Raw genomic sequence first — 14,669 nt, 5'->3', positions numbered from 1 at the left:
CAATAGTGTATATTAGCATAGGATTTAATAGATAAAATCCTGGCCCTACGTAGCCTAGGCTCTGAGTTTATTTACCTCTGTAATTGAGCAAGTTACTTAACTTTTTTTTTTTTTTTGGTGAGGCAGTTGGGGTTAATTGATTTGCCCAGGTTCACACAGCTAATAAGTGTTAAGTGTCTGAAGCCGGATTTGAACTCAGGTACTCCTGACTCCAGGGCCGGTGCTCTGTCTACTGTGCCACCTAGCTGCCCCAAGTTACTTAACTTTTATGAATCTATTTTCTCATCTGTAAAATGAAGGAGTTGAACTAAATGACTTGTAACATTCCTGCTAGTCATGTATTTTCTCATCTGCATTTTACACATGAGAAAACTGAAGTTTGGAGAGGCTAAACCAGGATTTAGACCTCCTCCTCCTCTTCTTCTTCTTTTTTTTTTATTTGTTTGTTTTTGTTTTTTTTGTGGGGCTATGGGGGTTAAGTGACTTGCCCAGGGTCACACAGCTAGTAAGTATCTGAGGCCAGATTTGAACTCAGGTACTCCTGAATCTAGGGCCGGTGTTTTATCCACTGCGCCACCTAGCTGCCCCTTCTTCTTCTTCTTCTTCTTCTTCTTCTTCTTCTTCTTCTTCTTCTTCTTCTTCTTCTTCTTCTTCTTCTTCCTCTTCTTCCTCTTCTTCCTCTTCTTCCTCTTCTTCCTCTTCTTCCTCTTCTTCCTCTTCTTCCTCTTCTTCCTCTTCTTCCTCTTCTTCTTCCTCCTCTTCCTCCTCTTCTTCCTCTTCTTCTTCCTCTTCCTCTTCCTCTTCCTCCTCCTCCTCCTCCTCCTCCTCCTCCTATCCCCACCCCCCCCCCTTGTCTTCCTCCTCCCCCTCCAGGGCAATGAAGGTTAAGTGACTTGCCCAGGGTCACACAGCTAGTAAGTGTCAAATGTCTGAGGTCAGATTTGAACTCAGGTCCGCCTGAATCCAGGGCCAGTGCTTTATCCACTGTGCCACCTAGCTATCCCCTAGACCACATCTTCTGATTTAAGTCTAGTGTTAATTTCTTCTATACCATATTTGTCTGATGTGATTTAATTTGGCTAAATTCTGTCACTAAGATTACATTAGCTTATTAGCTAATTAGTTTAATAGTCTACTAAAACTCACAGGTCTATTTGAAAGATTTCTTTTTAGCCACATTTTTCCCCATAATATTGCCTGTAGGATAATATAAACTTCTTTTATTTGTCTTTTAAAGCTTTTCACAGCCAAGCCTCATCCTACCTTTCCATATTCTAAATTCTTGCTATTTCTCACACATAACACTCCCTTTCTTATCTTTGTGCCTTTGCACGGCTGGTTCTATGCCTAGAATTCTCTCTCTCTCTCTCTCTCTCTCTCTCTCTCTCTCTCTCTCTCTCTCTCTCTTTCTCTCTTTCTATGCGCGTGGTACAATCCCTTCTTTCTTTGACAACTCAGCTGAAGTACTGCTTCTTCATAAGTCCTCTCCTCATCTCCCCAACTGCTAGTGTCCCCCTTCCCCAAACAACCTTATAATTATTCTGAATAGAATTGTGTGTGTGTGTGTGTGTGTGTGTGTGTGTGTGTGTGTGTGTGTGTATGTTGTCTTCCCTGGTAGAATGTAATCTCTTTGAGAGTTAGGGAGAATTTCATTTTTTGTCTTTGCATCCCAATGCTTAATGCAGTGCTTGATTGATTGTTGGCACTTAATAAGTCCTTGTTGATTGATTGATCCTGTAACCAATTTAGATAGTAAACCTAGGCTTAAGCACGCACATTTATCCCTGTTAAATTTCATCTTTGAATTTTAGCTTTGCTAAGATTTTGGAGCACCTGCTCTGCCGTTCTTTGTATTAATTACCTGAACTCCTTAGTTTTTTTTTTTCTATGCATTTTTGATAAATATATCATCCATACTTTCATCCAACTTGTTGATAAAATATCAGCCAGAACCAGTCTAAGGACAAAGCACTATTCCAGTTGGTTTGAACTCAGCTTCAGTAAGGATACTGAATTGAAAAATAACAACATTGTGAATCCTGCTTTCTTTTTTGACTTCAAGTTATTTCCTCAAATTACACTTCTTTCCTTCATATAAAGCTGTGAAATTTCTTGGGTATAGTTGCTAAAATAGAAGTGTAAATCTCCAAGCTCGGTTATGACAAGTTAAATCTATTTCAGTTAATTTTATAATATACCTTATGACTTGTCTTAGTTATGTGGTAAATTCTCTCTGTGTGTTTAAACCCTTGGGAAAGTCACAATTTATCTCTGGCTTCACTTTAATATTCCTTCTTTAGGAATTTATGCAGATGAGAGATCGGGAGCAATAAAGAGTTTAGAGCCCAAAACGTGTGTGGTGGGGGGAAATTTTAGCTAAGTGGATACAGGTTTTTGAGGATGAATTTTCTCATTAAATGGAATTACTCCTTACCATTTTGATTTTCCATACCTGTTTCTAAACCAAAATGTTACCCCTTTTTAATGTAAGCTGTTTTTAAAAATCTTAACCATTTTTAATCGGAAGCTTCTTAAAATGTAATTCTTCCAGCCTCTGATTATGTTTTGGGTATAGTTTAGTGGGGATACCTTTTAAGTGTTGGTAGGAGTAATTGCTGAGTTCTCTTCCCACTTGGAAATTCTATGATTTTTATGATTTTTCTCTTTCCTCCCTTGGTAACTAGAAAAGAACAACAGTTTAATATGAAAACAAGTAGTCCTTCATACACCTTGATAAACCGACAATCTTTTTGTATAATTAATGTTCATAATGATGACTTATCAAGAAAAGGCTAAATCATGTTTGACAAGCTCTATTTTCACAGAACAACAGTATATAAGATAGATCACCTGTTACTTCTATGTTGCTCTGTATTTCTGGTTGCTGTACAGCATAACTTTGATAAAATTGGTGGTTTCCAGGGGAGACCAAATAGCCAAGTTTGTTAAATCATTAACCTTAATTTCATTTATAACAATGTCAGGGTAGCAGTTTCATCTATTTCTTGCAGAACAAAGTTCATGGATTGTTGAAAGCTTTGTTCCAATATTCCTGAAAGTTACTTTCTTTCATTTTTTTCTGGAAGTTACTTTCAAGTGATATACTGTATTATGTAAGTTAAAGTTGCTGGAAATCTATCTCCTGGGTAAGTGTAATGCCATTTCTTTTTTTTTTAATAGGATGTCAAACAAGCAGGTGAAGACAGCATTGAAAAGTGCCAGAGATGCAATAAGAAACAAAGAATATAAGGAAGCTTTAAAACATTGTAAGGTAATAGAACTCTTCCAATTTTACTAAGATTAATTATATTATTAACTCATTTATAGGCACTGTCTACGAGTTTGCATATTAACTGATCAGATATAGCCTAAACACACAAAAAATAGAATCATTAATATGATTAATTTTGATTGGAGATAAATAGTGAAACATATCTTTGTCCAAGTCAGAGTTGGCTGTTGCTTTCAGTTTCCAATTAATCCAAGTTTTTAAATGGCTTGAATATTATACTGTTCTTTTTGGGAAGAGCCGTTCAGCCCATTTGCCAAAAAAGATACTTGAGTCAGTCAGCTAGTGGTTTTCAAGCACGTTTTATGGCACTTAAAGGCACCATGCTAAGTACTGGGGGTACAAAAGGAAGGTGTAAACCAGTCCCTGATCTCAAGGAGCTTATGGTCTAATGGAGGAGATCATAGGCTTTGTGAATGCCATAATTTCCTCATATATTCATGTGCACTTTGCTGCATGCAATAATTTATTCACTTGAATGAATATATTGCCATGTTATAATCCCTGCAGGTAGTAATTTACATTACTTGTATATAGTAGATAATGAGTGTGACACTGCTTGCTCTTTATAGTTGGAGTGGCTAGGTAGAACAGTAGATAGAGTGTTGGACTTGGAGTCAGGAAGACTTGAGTTCTAATCATGCCTCAGATACTTATTGGTTCTCTGACCCTAGGCAAGTGAGTTAACCTCTGTCTGCCTCAGTTTCCTTATTTGTAAAATGAGGATAATAATAGTACCTACCTCCTAGGGTTGTTGTGAGGCTCAAATGAGATAGCATTTTTATGATGTCATACAGCTTCTATCTAGAGCCTTAAATTTGGGAACCAGGACAATATTTTTTAGTCTAGTGATGAGAGAGTAGGTAATGGGGAAAGAATGTTGGTGCATGGTGTCTCTTGCTTCCTTGGGCTCTTGATGGTATTGAAGGATTATGACATTGTTTCAGTTACTGAGGGTAGGTTGATTGGTAGGTTCCTGGAGGAGAAGGCCTCTAAACCTGGTCCCCAAGCAGGACTCTCATTACTGCTAAATAAAAAGAAAAACTGCTAAGGCTGTGTCCTACTCACAATTGGCTTCATGAACTATCTTTGTGTTTGTGGGACAGTAGGTGATGTTTTTAGCTTTGTAGGTTTTTCCAGGTATCACAGGTTGTAGAAATCTTCATTTGCCTAGAGAACTTGTCGTGCACTTGTCACATTTCTGACTTTCACCTTAACTCTCCTAAAAAGTTAATATGTTTCTGACTCATTTGCAGATACTCAGTACAGGAATATGAGGTGACCAGAAATAGAAAACTTAAGGCCAGTCAGATTCATGGAAAGTGCATATTTTAACTCTAATCTGTATGAACATATTCCTACATAACCCTTGTGGTAAAAGTAAAAGCATCTACACATAAATAAACAAAATCATCTTATCAAATAACATCAGAATGAAAATAGCTGTATAGCAACAACAAAAAGGATTGAGACAGTCCTTTTGAGTTAATTGTAGCAAGATTAAATTTACAGTTCTTTAACAAACCAAAATTTTCATGAAATGGTGAAAGAGAAACATTTTTGCGTTGTTGCCTGTCTCCTCTGATACTATCCAAATTGATACCTTACCCTCTTGCCTAAATGATTTTAATAGTCTTTTAATTGGTTTTCCCTCTAGTTCCTCATCACTCAAATTCTTACACTGATACTTGTAGAATTGTGAATGAATGAATGAATGAATGAATGAATGAATGAATGAATGAAAGTGCTTATGTACAAAATACTGGGCATACAACTAGGGAAAGCAGGACAATTCTTGCCCTCAAGACACTCCCACTCTATTTATTTATTTCGGTGGGGGCAATGAGGGTTAAGTGACTTGCTCAGGGTCACATAGCTAGTAAGTGTCAAGTGTCTGAGGCCTGATTTGAACTCAGATCCTTCTGAATCCAGGGCCAGTGCTTTATCCACTGTCCCACCTAGCTGCCTTTAGACACTCCCATTCTAACAGGGAGAGATAACACACACATAGGAGGTATTAGTTGCAAGTCCTAAAACTGCAGTAGCAAAGCAGATGGCGAAACATCTTCTTTAAAACCATACGGACTAGGGGCCAGCTAGGTGGGACTTCATCAAGAGTTCAGATTTGGCCTCAGACACTTAGTAGCTGTGTGACCCTAACCAAATCACTAAACCCTGTTTGCCTCAGTTTCTTTGTCTATAATATGAGCTAGAGAAGGAAATGGTGAACAACTCCAGCATCTTTGCCAAGAAAACCCCAAATGGGGTCACAGAGACCTGGACACAACTGAAACAGTGGGACAGCAGCAACAAGTGTCACCATTACTCATGCTCAGAATAGTCTTTCTCCCATTTTCTGCCTTCAAGGGAAACCCTTAAGCATCAACCTCCATGAAGCTTTTTGTGATCTTTTTGCCCCCATTCTTATAGGAAATATCTCATTTTACTTTTTTTTTGTTTCTTTCCTTTGCATTTGTTACATTTTTCTCATAAATTATGTTTGCATATCTCTTCTCCTAGATTAATAGTAGTTAATAATAATGGTAAAAATTCTATAACACTTTCAGCTAGGCACTTTACCAAAGCTCTTTGCAGTTATCTCATTTGAGCCTCAGAACTGTCTTGGGAGGTAGGTGCTGTTTTTAGCCCCATTTTACAGATGATGACACTGAGGCAAACAGAGGTTAAGTGATTTGCCTAGGTTCACACAGCTAGTAAGTGTCTGAGATCAGATTTGGACTCTTGACTCCAGGCCAAGCACTCTATCTTCTGTACCACCTAGCTGCCTCAAGATTATGAACTCCTTGATGGGGGTAAGGATTATGTTTTCACATCTTTGTAACCCTACCACCTAGTTCAGTATCTTGCAAAACAAGACATAGGTATTTAATACAGTGGCTATTTGAATTTTACTAGAACATCTCCACTAAAATTCTCATTGTGGCTTGGTGGTAATTCTTGATTTTTAAAGGCTATGCCAGAAAAATTGACATTCTGAAAGATCCAATCAAGCTAGAAAATTTAAAAGTATAGGCCCAGGAACAGATGTTTGTGTTTTTTTAAAAAATAAACATTTTAATTTAAAGTTTTGAGTTCCAAATTCTGTCCCTTCTTTCCTCCCTCCCCTGACCCTTCCCTGCCTCAGATAACCCTTCCCTGCCTCAGAGCATCGGATATAGGTTATACACGTGCAATTATGTAAAACATTACCATATTTGTCATTTTGTATAAGAAAACTTAAAGAAAAAGATATGAAAGATAAAAGTGAAAAAAAGCATGCTTCAGTCTGTGTTCAATCAATATCAGTTCTTTCTCTAGAAGTGGATAGTATGATTCATCATTAGTCCTTTGTGATTGTCTTGTATCATTGCATTGCTAAGAATAGTTAAGTCATTCACAGTTCTTCATCTAACAATATTGCTGTTACTGTGTACAACATTCTCCTGGTTCTGCTCACTTCATTATACATCAGTTCATTTAAGTCTTTCCAAATCTTTCTGAAATCATCTTGCTGGTTATTTCTAATAGCACAATAATACTCCATTTAATCATATACCACAGCTTGTTTAGCCATTCCCCAATAATGGGCATTCCTTTGATTTCCAAAATCAAAAGAGCTGCTATAAATATTTTTGTACAAATATGTCTTTTTCTCTTTTTTTGCGGATGTCTTTGGGACATAAACCTAGTAATGGTGGTGCTGGATCAAAGGGTATGTACAATTTTAATAGCCCTTTGGGTGTAGTTCCAAATTGCTCTCCTGAATGGTTGGATCAGTTCACAACTCTACCAGCAGTGGATTAGTGTCCCTGTTTTCCCACATCCCTTCCAACATCCAACATTTTCTTTTGTTTTTATATTAACCACTCTGATAAGTGTGAGGTGGTACCTCAGAGTTTTTTGTTTTTTTGATTTTTTTTTTTGATGAAGCAATTGGGGTGAAGTGACTTGCCCAGGGTGACACAGCTAGTAAGTGTAAAGTGTCTGAGGCCGGATTTGAAGTCAGTTCTTCCTGAATCCAGGTCAGGTGCTCTATCCACTGCACCACCCAGCTGCCCCCAGAGTTGTTTTAATGTGCATTTCTTTGATCAGTAGTGATTTGTTTTGTTGTTGTTGTTGGGGTTTTTTTGGCCAGGCAATGGGGGTTAAGTGACTTGCCTAGGGTCACACAGCTAGTAAATGTCAAGTGTATGAGGCTGGGTTTGAACTCAGGTCCTCCTGAATCCAGGGCCCAGTGCTTTATTCACTCCGCCACCTAGCTGCCCTGATCAGTAGTGATTTAGAGCATTTTTCATATAATTGTAGATAGCTTTGATTTCTTTGTCTGAAAACTGCTTGTTTATATCTTTTGACCATTTCAGATTTTGTTTTATTATCCATGAACCAGTCTAGCTTGGTTTTGCTCAGCCTTTATACCAGTCTACCCTTAGGATGATGAATATTTTGGCTGTTAGAACATTTGAAGATCATCTAAAGGTGAACTGCAGTTCACACTAGTGAAAGAAGATGAAACTTAGCTCCTTGAAGTATTTATGAAATTACATCCTAATAGAAGCCTTATTAATGATTTACATTAACATTGTAGAAAGACATACACAGCATCACTAAGTAGCTTGCAATTTAAAGTAGTCATGTTCAGCTGAAAAAAAAATCACATACTGGAGAAAGTGTTTATATGTATAATGTAGCATTGGGAATATAGATCAGCCTGAAGCTTTATGTATACCTAATACTGAAATGGCTTCTCTGTAACACATTTGCTCTGATTCTGTTGATCTTCAGGGCACATATTTGTCTAATTCCTTCCATCCGTGGTGTGGGTGTTTCAGTAGGTGGTATGATCCTTTCTTGATGGTAATTGAACTTGTTTAGTAGACTAGTGCCAGGGGCATATTGTTGCTAGAGATGTCTTATGGATGACAAAAATATGAACTATTCTAACCAGTAGAAATCGTGGAATCATGGGTCATCCTTTCTAGATAACACATAAGTAGTTCACAGAAAAAGAATATTTCAGTTAGGAGCGACCTTTGAGAACATTTAATTCATTGTCCTTCATTTTTCCAATGAGGGGAATGAGCCCTTGAGATATTAAGTAGCTTATACAATCGTACAGTTAATTAATTGGAGAGCTGGCATTTGAACTCAGGTCTTTTGACTCCAAGACTAATGTTTTTCCCCACACACAGTTTTCTAGGCTACTGAGATTCCCCCCCACCCCCTGATCAGCTTTCCTTTTAGTGGTTGTCATTTGTAAAAGCAGCAGTCTTTGCATTAAATTCTTCTATGAGGGGGGCAGCTAGGTGGCGCAGTGGATAGAGCACTGGCCCTGGAGTCAGGAGTACCTGAGTTCAAATGTGGCCTCACACTTAACACTTACTAGCTGTGTGACCCTGGGCAAGTCACTTAACCTCAATTGCCTCACCAAAAACAAAACAAAACAAAACAATTCTTCTATGAGGTAACAGAAGAATAAATATTCATGGTAATTATGTATGGCACTGAATACCCACACCACAGCACAGATTTACCCAATGAGGATTGTACAGATAAGTCTGAGATTGTGGTGAATGGAAATAATGGTGGAATAGGCAAAAGGGAACTGTCAGATTAGGAGCTGAATTTTATGGGTTGGAATGAGATGAGACCTGAAATTAAGTAAATGTGAGGATGAAGATGAAGTTTTAGGTAATTCACCTTGTTTTAAGTTTTCAGAAATTGGATTTTACTAAGTCTGGCATGTGGTATTTGGGGAATTTTCCATTCTGAAAAGAAATTGGTCAATTCTCAATTGTCTTTATTCAATTTACTTTCTACAGTGAATTTTTCAGTTTCAGGCTAGTTTCATTACATTGGTCTTGAGGGAATGCAAACCGATTTTAATTGAGTCATAGAAGGCAAATTGAAGGTAGTTAATTATATAAATGTATTTTAAAACCAAATATATAGTGTAAAATAATATATAAACACAAACAATATAAATACATGGTAAAAGATGTCTACTATTAGCTTAGTCTTTAGAAGCATCTATAGTGGACAAAATACTAGACTTGGAGTTTGAAATGGGTTCAAATCCTACTGATTAATGTGATCAAGGGCAAGTTGTTTAATCACTATGAGCCTGAGCTTCATCATTTGTAAAACGGGAAGAGTAAACCCTGCATTACTATGTGACAGGGTTATTGTGAAATAGTGGATGTGAAACACTTTGAAAACTTTAAAATGCTAGATATTTTTCTCTTGTTAAACATGTCATTGTGCCCCCTCTATTAGCCTGGAAATAGTGTTGACTTATTTGAATTTTAGGACTGGAAAAGAACTTTCGAAATCATCTGGTCTGTCTAGTTCCTTCTGCAGATGAGGTGATGTGATTTGGAATAGAAACAAGTCTCCAGGCTCTTAAATTGGTTGTTGTGTTTTGGGGTGTGGCGGGGTTTGGCAGGATTTGATGAACTACTTTTATGTCTCTGAGCAGACCGTGTTGAAACAAGAGAAGAATAACTACAATGCCTGGGTTTTTATTGGAGTGGCAGCAGCTGAACTGGAACAACCTGATCAAGCACAGGGGGCTTATAAGAAAGCAGCTGAACTAGAACCAGACCAGTTATTGGCCTGGCAGGTATGCGGGATGTGGGACAAATTGTTGTGCTTCGTGTTCAGAGTACTAGCTAGCTTGTTACAGATCTCGAAATAGAGATAATAGGACATTTCAAAAATGCATTCAAACCTCAGAGTTAGGATCTGAAATATTTTGAGTAGAATGGTCTTTTAAATAACACAATTTAGCATTCAACTTGATTATATTATTGCCAATTTTTGTTGTTGTTATTTGTCCTTTGATCTGGAAGAGGACCATTGGGGTGATGTCATCACTAGCAGTAAATTGGATTTAAGTGAGGGAGGGCTGTGCATATATCTATATCTATATATCTCTGTCTCTATCTCTATCTCTATATCTATATATCAGGATGACTGGAGATGGCCCCAGATTTTTAAGGCAGTTGGGTTAAGTGACTTGCCCAGAGTCATACAGCTCTTAAGTTCTTGAGTCCAGATTTGAATTTAGGTCCTCCCAACTTCAGTGCACCACTTAGCTGCCTCAATTGGCAATTAGGTTTACAAACATGATAAGTTTTAATTGTAAATTAACCAAAAAGTTCTTATAAAAATTCCTATGCTATTTAATATTCTTGTAGAAATTTGAATTAAAAATGCTTATTGAAGAAAATTTTGTCATTCAAATATTTTAATAATTAAATGTGTTTTGTATATTGGTGGTTTTAATGTTACTTATGATCACCAAATTTAATATTCATATGTCTTTTCCTGGTTTAATTTTCTTTTGACTAACATAGGCATAAATTATTCACATCCTCCTTTACTATTTTCTGTAAAAGAATATAGAAAAAGAGACCTGGACCCTAGGGAACCTGAATTTGTTTATTAAGACCCCTTGAGGAGGAAGTTTCACCATAAAACCAAAGGGACTTTAGAGAGATTCCCTTCCTATTCTTTTATTACATTTTAAAGGATAAGACTTGCACAAAATCATATAGCTAATAAGTGGCAGAGATGGGATTTTAACCTAGGGGTCTTCTGATTCCAGAGCATTCTTTTCATTATACCATATTGCTTTTTAAAGTAAAGGTATTTTTATATCAGTACAGTTAGAACAGTTATTTGCTTTTATAATCTAATGGGTGTTGAAGAGTGAGGCAAAAAAATGTTGTTTTTGCTTGCTCATATGATAGAGCACAATATCATATGGGCCATGCTATTTTGGGATTGGGGGATTGTGTTTTAACCTTTATCATGGAAATGTTGCAAATGATCCATCAACTTAGTTAGTGGTATACATATATAAGGAAATTTCATGTGTTGACTATTGTACATTTTTGGAAAATTGACTGACTACTCATTCATTTAGGGGCTAGCAAGTTTATATGAGAAATCTAACTACACAGATGCCAAAGAGGACTTGATCGCTGTCTACCAAAAGCTTTTGGATCTCTATGAAAGGTAATGAACATATGGTGAAACACTATTTACTTAGTAAGCTCAAATTAGAATAAGCTGTTGATTTAGAACTTTATTTAAATGATTTAGACATTGAGAATCAGACATTTTTCTTTTTAAGGAATGCCACAGAATCTTTTAACTCCATAGAGCCTGTTGGTGGAGGTACCATCTCTGCTGGTTCAGATCAGAATTAATTTGAATTTCTTTTTCCATGTCTTTCTATAATTCCTCCCAAGGTATTATAGGCTTATAAATATAAACATAAACTAATTTTATAAAGTATAAATAAATATTAATATAACATAAGATGTTAATTTGCAACATTAAAAACAAAGTCTTAAATTGTGACCCTTTGTTTTTGAGACAGGTAATTAGGCACATTTCTTTCTTTTTATTTCCTTTTTTTTTTTTTATTTGTGTGTGTGCGTGGGGCAATGAGGCTCAAGTGACTTGCCCAGGGCCACACAGCTAGTAAGTGTCAAGTGTCAGAGGCTGGATTTGAACTCAGGTACTCCTGAATCCAGAACCCATGCTTTATCCACTGCACCACCTAGCTGCCCCAAGCACATTTCTTTATGAAAATTTTACTTATGAGAGTTTAGCTGTTATCTAAAATAGTACCCTGTAAATAAAAGTAAGTGTTGTACATTTTGGAGATTGTTTTTTTAACTACTTTAAGACTTTTCTGTTTTTTCAAGTGTTGACAAGCAGAAATGGTGTGATGTCTGTAAGAAGCTTGTGGATCTCTATCACCAAGAAAAGAAATACCTGGAGGTTGGTTAGTAATTTTTTGGAGTGTTAGATTTGGTTTGCTATAAAGCCATTATTAAAGTTATATAACTTTTACCTTAAATTTTAAGTTTTCCCATAGCATTATGCAATTGAATTTCCAGTTTTTGAGGTTTTCAGGGCTTATGCTGTAAACCATTGAGAAGAGGAGGGAGTATTTATACCTTTAGTATCTTTTCCATGTTTCTAACATCAGGGTAGTATGGATTTGAATCCTTTTTAAAAAAAAAAACTACTCTGATGTATCATTGCCCTGTATTCTTGAAGACTTTGACAGAGTAGTAAAAGCCCTGGCAAGTTCCATAATGCTGGAAAAGCTTTGAGGAATATGAGAAATTGATTATATTTTGTAATAATGATAATAACAGTGATGGTTGCTAACATTTATATAGAGTTTCCTGTGTGCCAGGAACTGTACTAAGGATTTTACAATTATTATCTCATTTGATCATCAGAGCAACCTTGGGAGGTGGGTGCTATTGTTATCCCCATTTCATATATAAGGAAACTGAGGCTAATAGATGTTAAGTGACTTGCCTAGGGTCACACTGCTAGTTTCTGAGGTCAGATTTGAACTCAGATCCTCCTGACTCCAAATTCAGCGTTTTATCTACTATGCCATCTATCTGCCCATAAAAAGCCCTAGGATATTACTGATTATAAATATTGATTACTGTTACTAATGTAGCATCATTTCTGAATTAGCTGTTTGTATATAGTCAGGTGACAGTCTTGTTATAATAAAGATCAAGATTAGTATAAAGCTGGAAGAAAGAATAAGGTTTGGAGTGAAAATCACCCTAATGTGACCTATTTAAGTAAGTTATTAACAACACAAAAATGGAATCTGAACTGAAGAAAGGATACAGAAACTGACTACTATTATATCAAAAGCCCCAAAAGTACCTTTACCAGTAAATGCTTGACTTCTTGCAAGGTGAAGAGATAAAGCAGCCCAGGACACCACCAGTTTAGAATATAAACCCATTTGTTAAATCTTAGAGAAAGTCTAGTAGAAGACTGTATGTACTGATGCTTCATAAAACAGTGAAGCTGTTGGGAGGCAAAACCATTTTAATGAGATCTTTAATAAAAATGAAATCATGCACCTAGTTAAGCAAAGACACAGAACATTTAAGGATGAAACTAGAAAGATGTCAATAAACAGCAGAAAGTTGGAAAAGAACTGCAAAGATTAGAAAAAACCCCAAACCCACCTCTTTTTCAGCACCAGGGAAAGTTTATAAAGCTTTTACATTTGGACTTTTAGCATCATGTTTCCAGATATACTTATAGAGGAGATAAAATTATATTAAAGAGAACAAAGATGAGAAAAGAAGCTGGATTAGGCCATGTGTACATAGAGAGTCCTTTCTGTAAGAGGGGAGAGGTGATGTGCAGTATTTCAAAGCTTGTGACATTCTTCTGGCTCTTCTGACTCTCTGGCTGCTTCTCAGTTTCCTTTGCTGTATCATCATCTATATACCACTCCCTCTGTGGGTGCATCTCAGGGTTCTGTCCAGGGCCCTATTCACTCTTTTTTTCTTTTTTTTTTTTGGCGGGGCAATGAGGGTTAAGTGACTTGCCTAGGGTCACACAGCTAGTAAGTGTCAAGTGTCTGAGGCTGGATTTGAACTTAGGTCCTCCTGAATCCAAGGCCAGTGCTTTATCTACTGCCCCACCTAGCTGCCCCCAGCCCTATTCATTCTTTTTTTTTTTTTTTAAGTGAGGCAGTTGGGGTTAATTGACTTGCCCAGGGTCACACAGCTAAGTGTTAAGTGTCTGAGGCCGGATTTGAACTTAGGTACTCCTGACTCCAGGGCCGGTGTAAATAACTACCTAGTAGTTATCCTGTATATCCTGTGGATATTGCAAACTCACCATGTCTAAAACGGAACTTATCTTTCTCTTAAATGCTCCCCTCATTTAAATTTCTTTATTACTGTTTATGGCTTCACTATTATTGTTCTCGTGACCCAGCTACACAACCTTGGAGTCATCTTTAGCTCTTCCCTGGTGCTAGAGTGGAAAGAGCAATGGCTCTGGAGTGAGAGGACCTAGGTTCATATCCCAACCCAGATGCTTCCTTGCCTGAGGGACCTTTGGCAACCTGTTTAACCTCTCTGAGCCTCAGTTTCCTCATCTGTAAAATGAGGGGACCTCTAGATTGCCTGTGAAAGTTTTAGGATCCTATGATCTAACATTAATTTTCTCATACAATCAGATCTTCTTTATTTTGCCTGTATCATTGTAATCTTCCATTTGTCCTTTCTACATCCATTTTTCCTCCTTTCTAATCCATTCTACACACAGATTAATATATTCCTAAAGCATGGATCTGTCCATATGATTTCTCTGCTAAAGAAACTCCAGGACAAAATAATACTACTATTTATATTTAAAAAGAGCAAATAAAAACTCCTCTGTATTTTAAAGCCCTTCAAAAGCTGACTTTAACCTGCATTTCTAGGCTTTCTGACACAAGTCTTTCCCTTCATGCATTCCACATTCCAGTGAAACTGGCATGCTTGATGTCCCTCCTGTATGACTATCCATTTCTTAGCTCTCTGTG

General features: G+C 36.9%; 1 protein-coding gene across 1 annotated transcript in view; it reads left to right on the top strand.

The window, feature by feature from the left end:
* TTC37 (tetratricopeptide repeat domain 37) overlaps positions 1-14,669 on the top strand; it is a 109,984-nt gene that overhangs the window by 11,794 nt on the left and 83,521 nt on the right. The window contains 4 exon segments of the mRNA XM_043972254.1: positions 3,181-3,271; positions 9,765-9,908; positions 11,217-11,308; positions 12,007-12,082. Coding sequence (XP_043828189.1) covers positions 3,181-3,271; positions 9,765-9,908; positions 11,217-11,308; positions 12,007-12,082 — 403 coding nt within the window.

This window comes from Dromiciops gliroides, chromosome 1 (assembly GCF_019393635.1).
Source record: "Dromiciops gliroides isolate mDroGli1 chromosome 1, mDroGli1.pri, whole genome shotgun sequence".
Classification (NCBI taxonomy): domain Eukaryota; kingdom Metazoa; phylum Chordata; class Mammalia; order Microbiotheria; family Microbiotheriidae; genus Dromiciops; species Dromiciops gliroides.
This window is presented reverse-complemented; position numbering and strand designations above follow the sequence as displayed.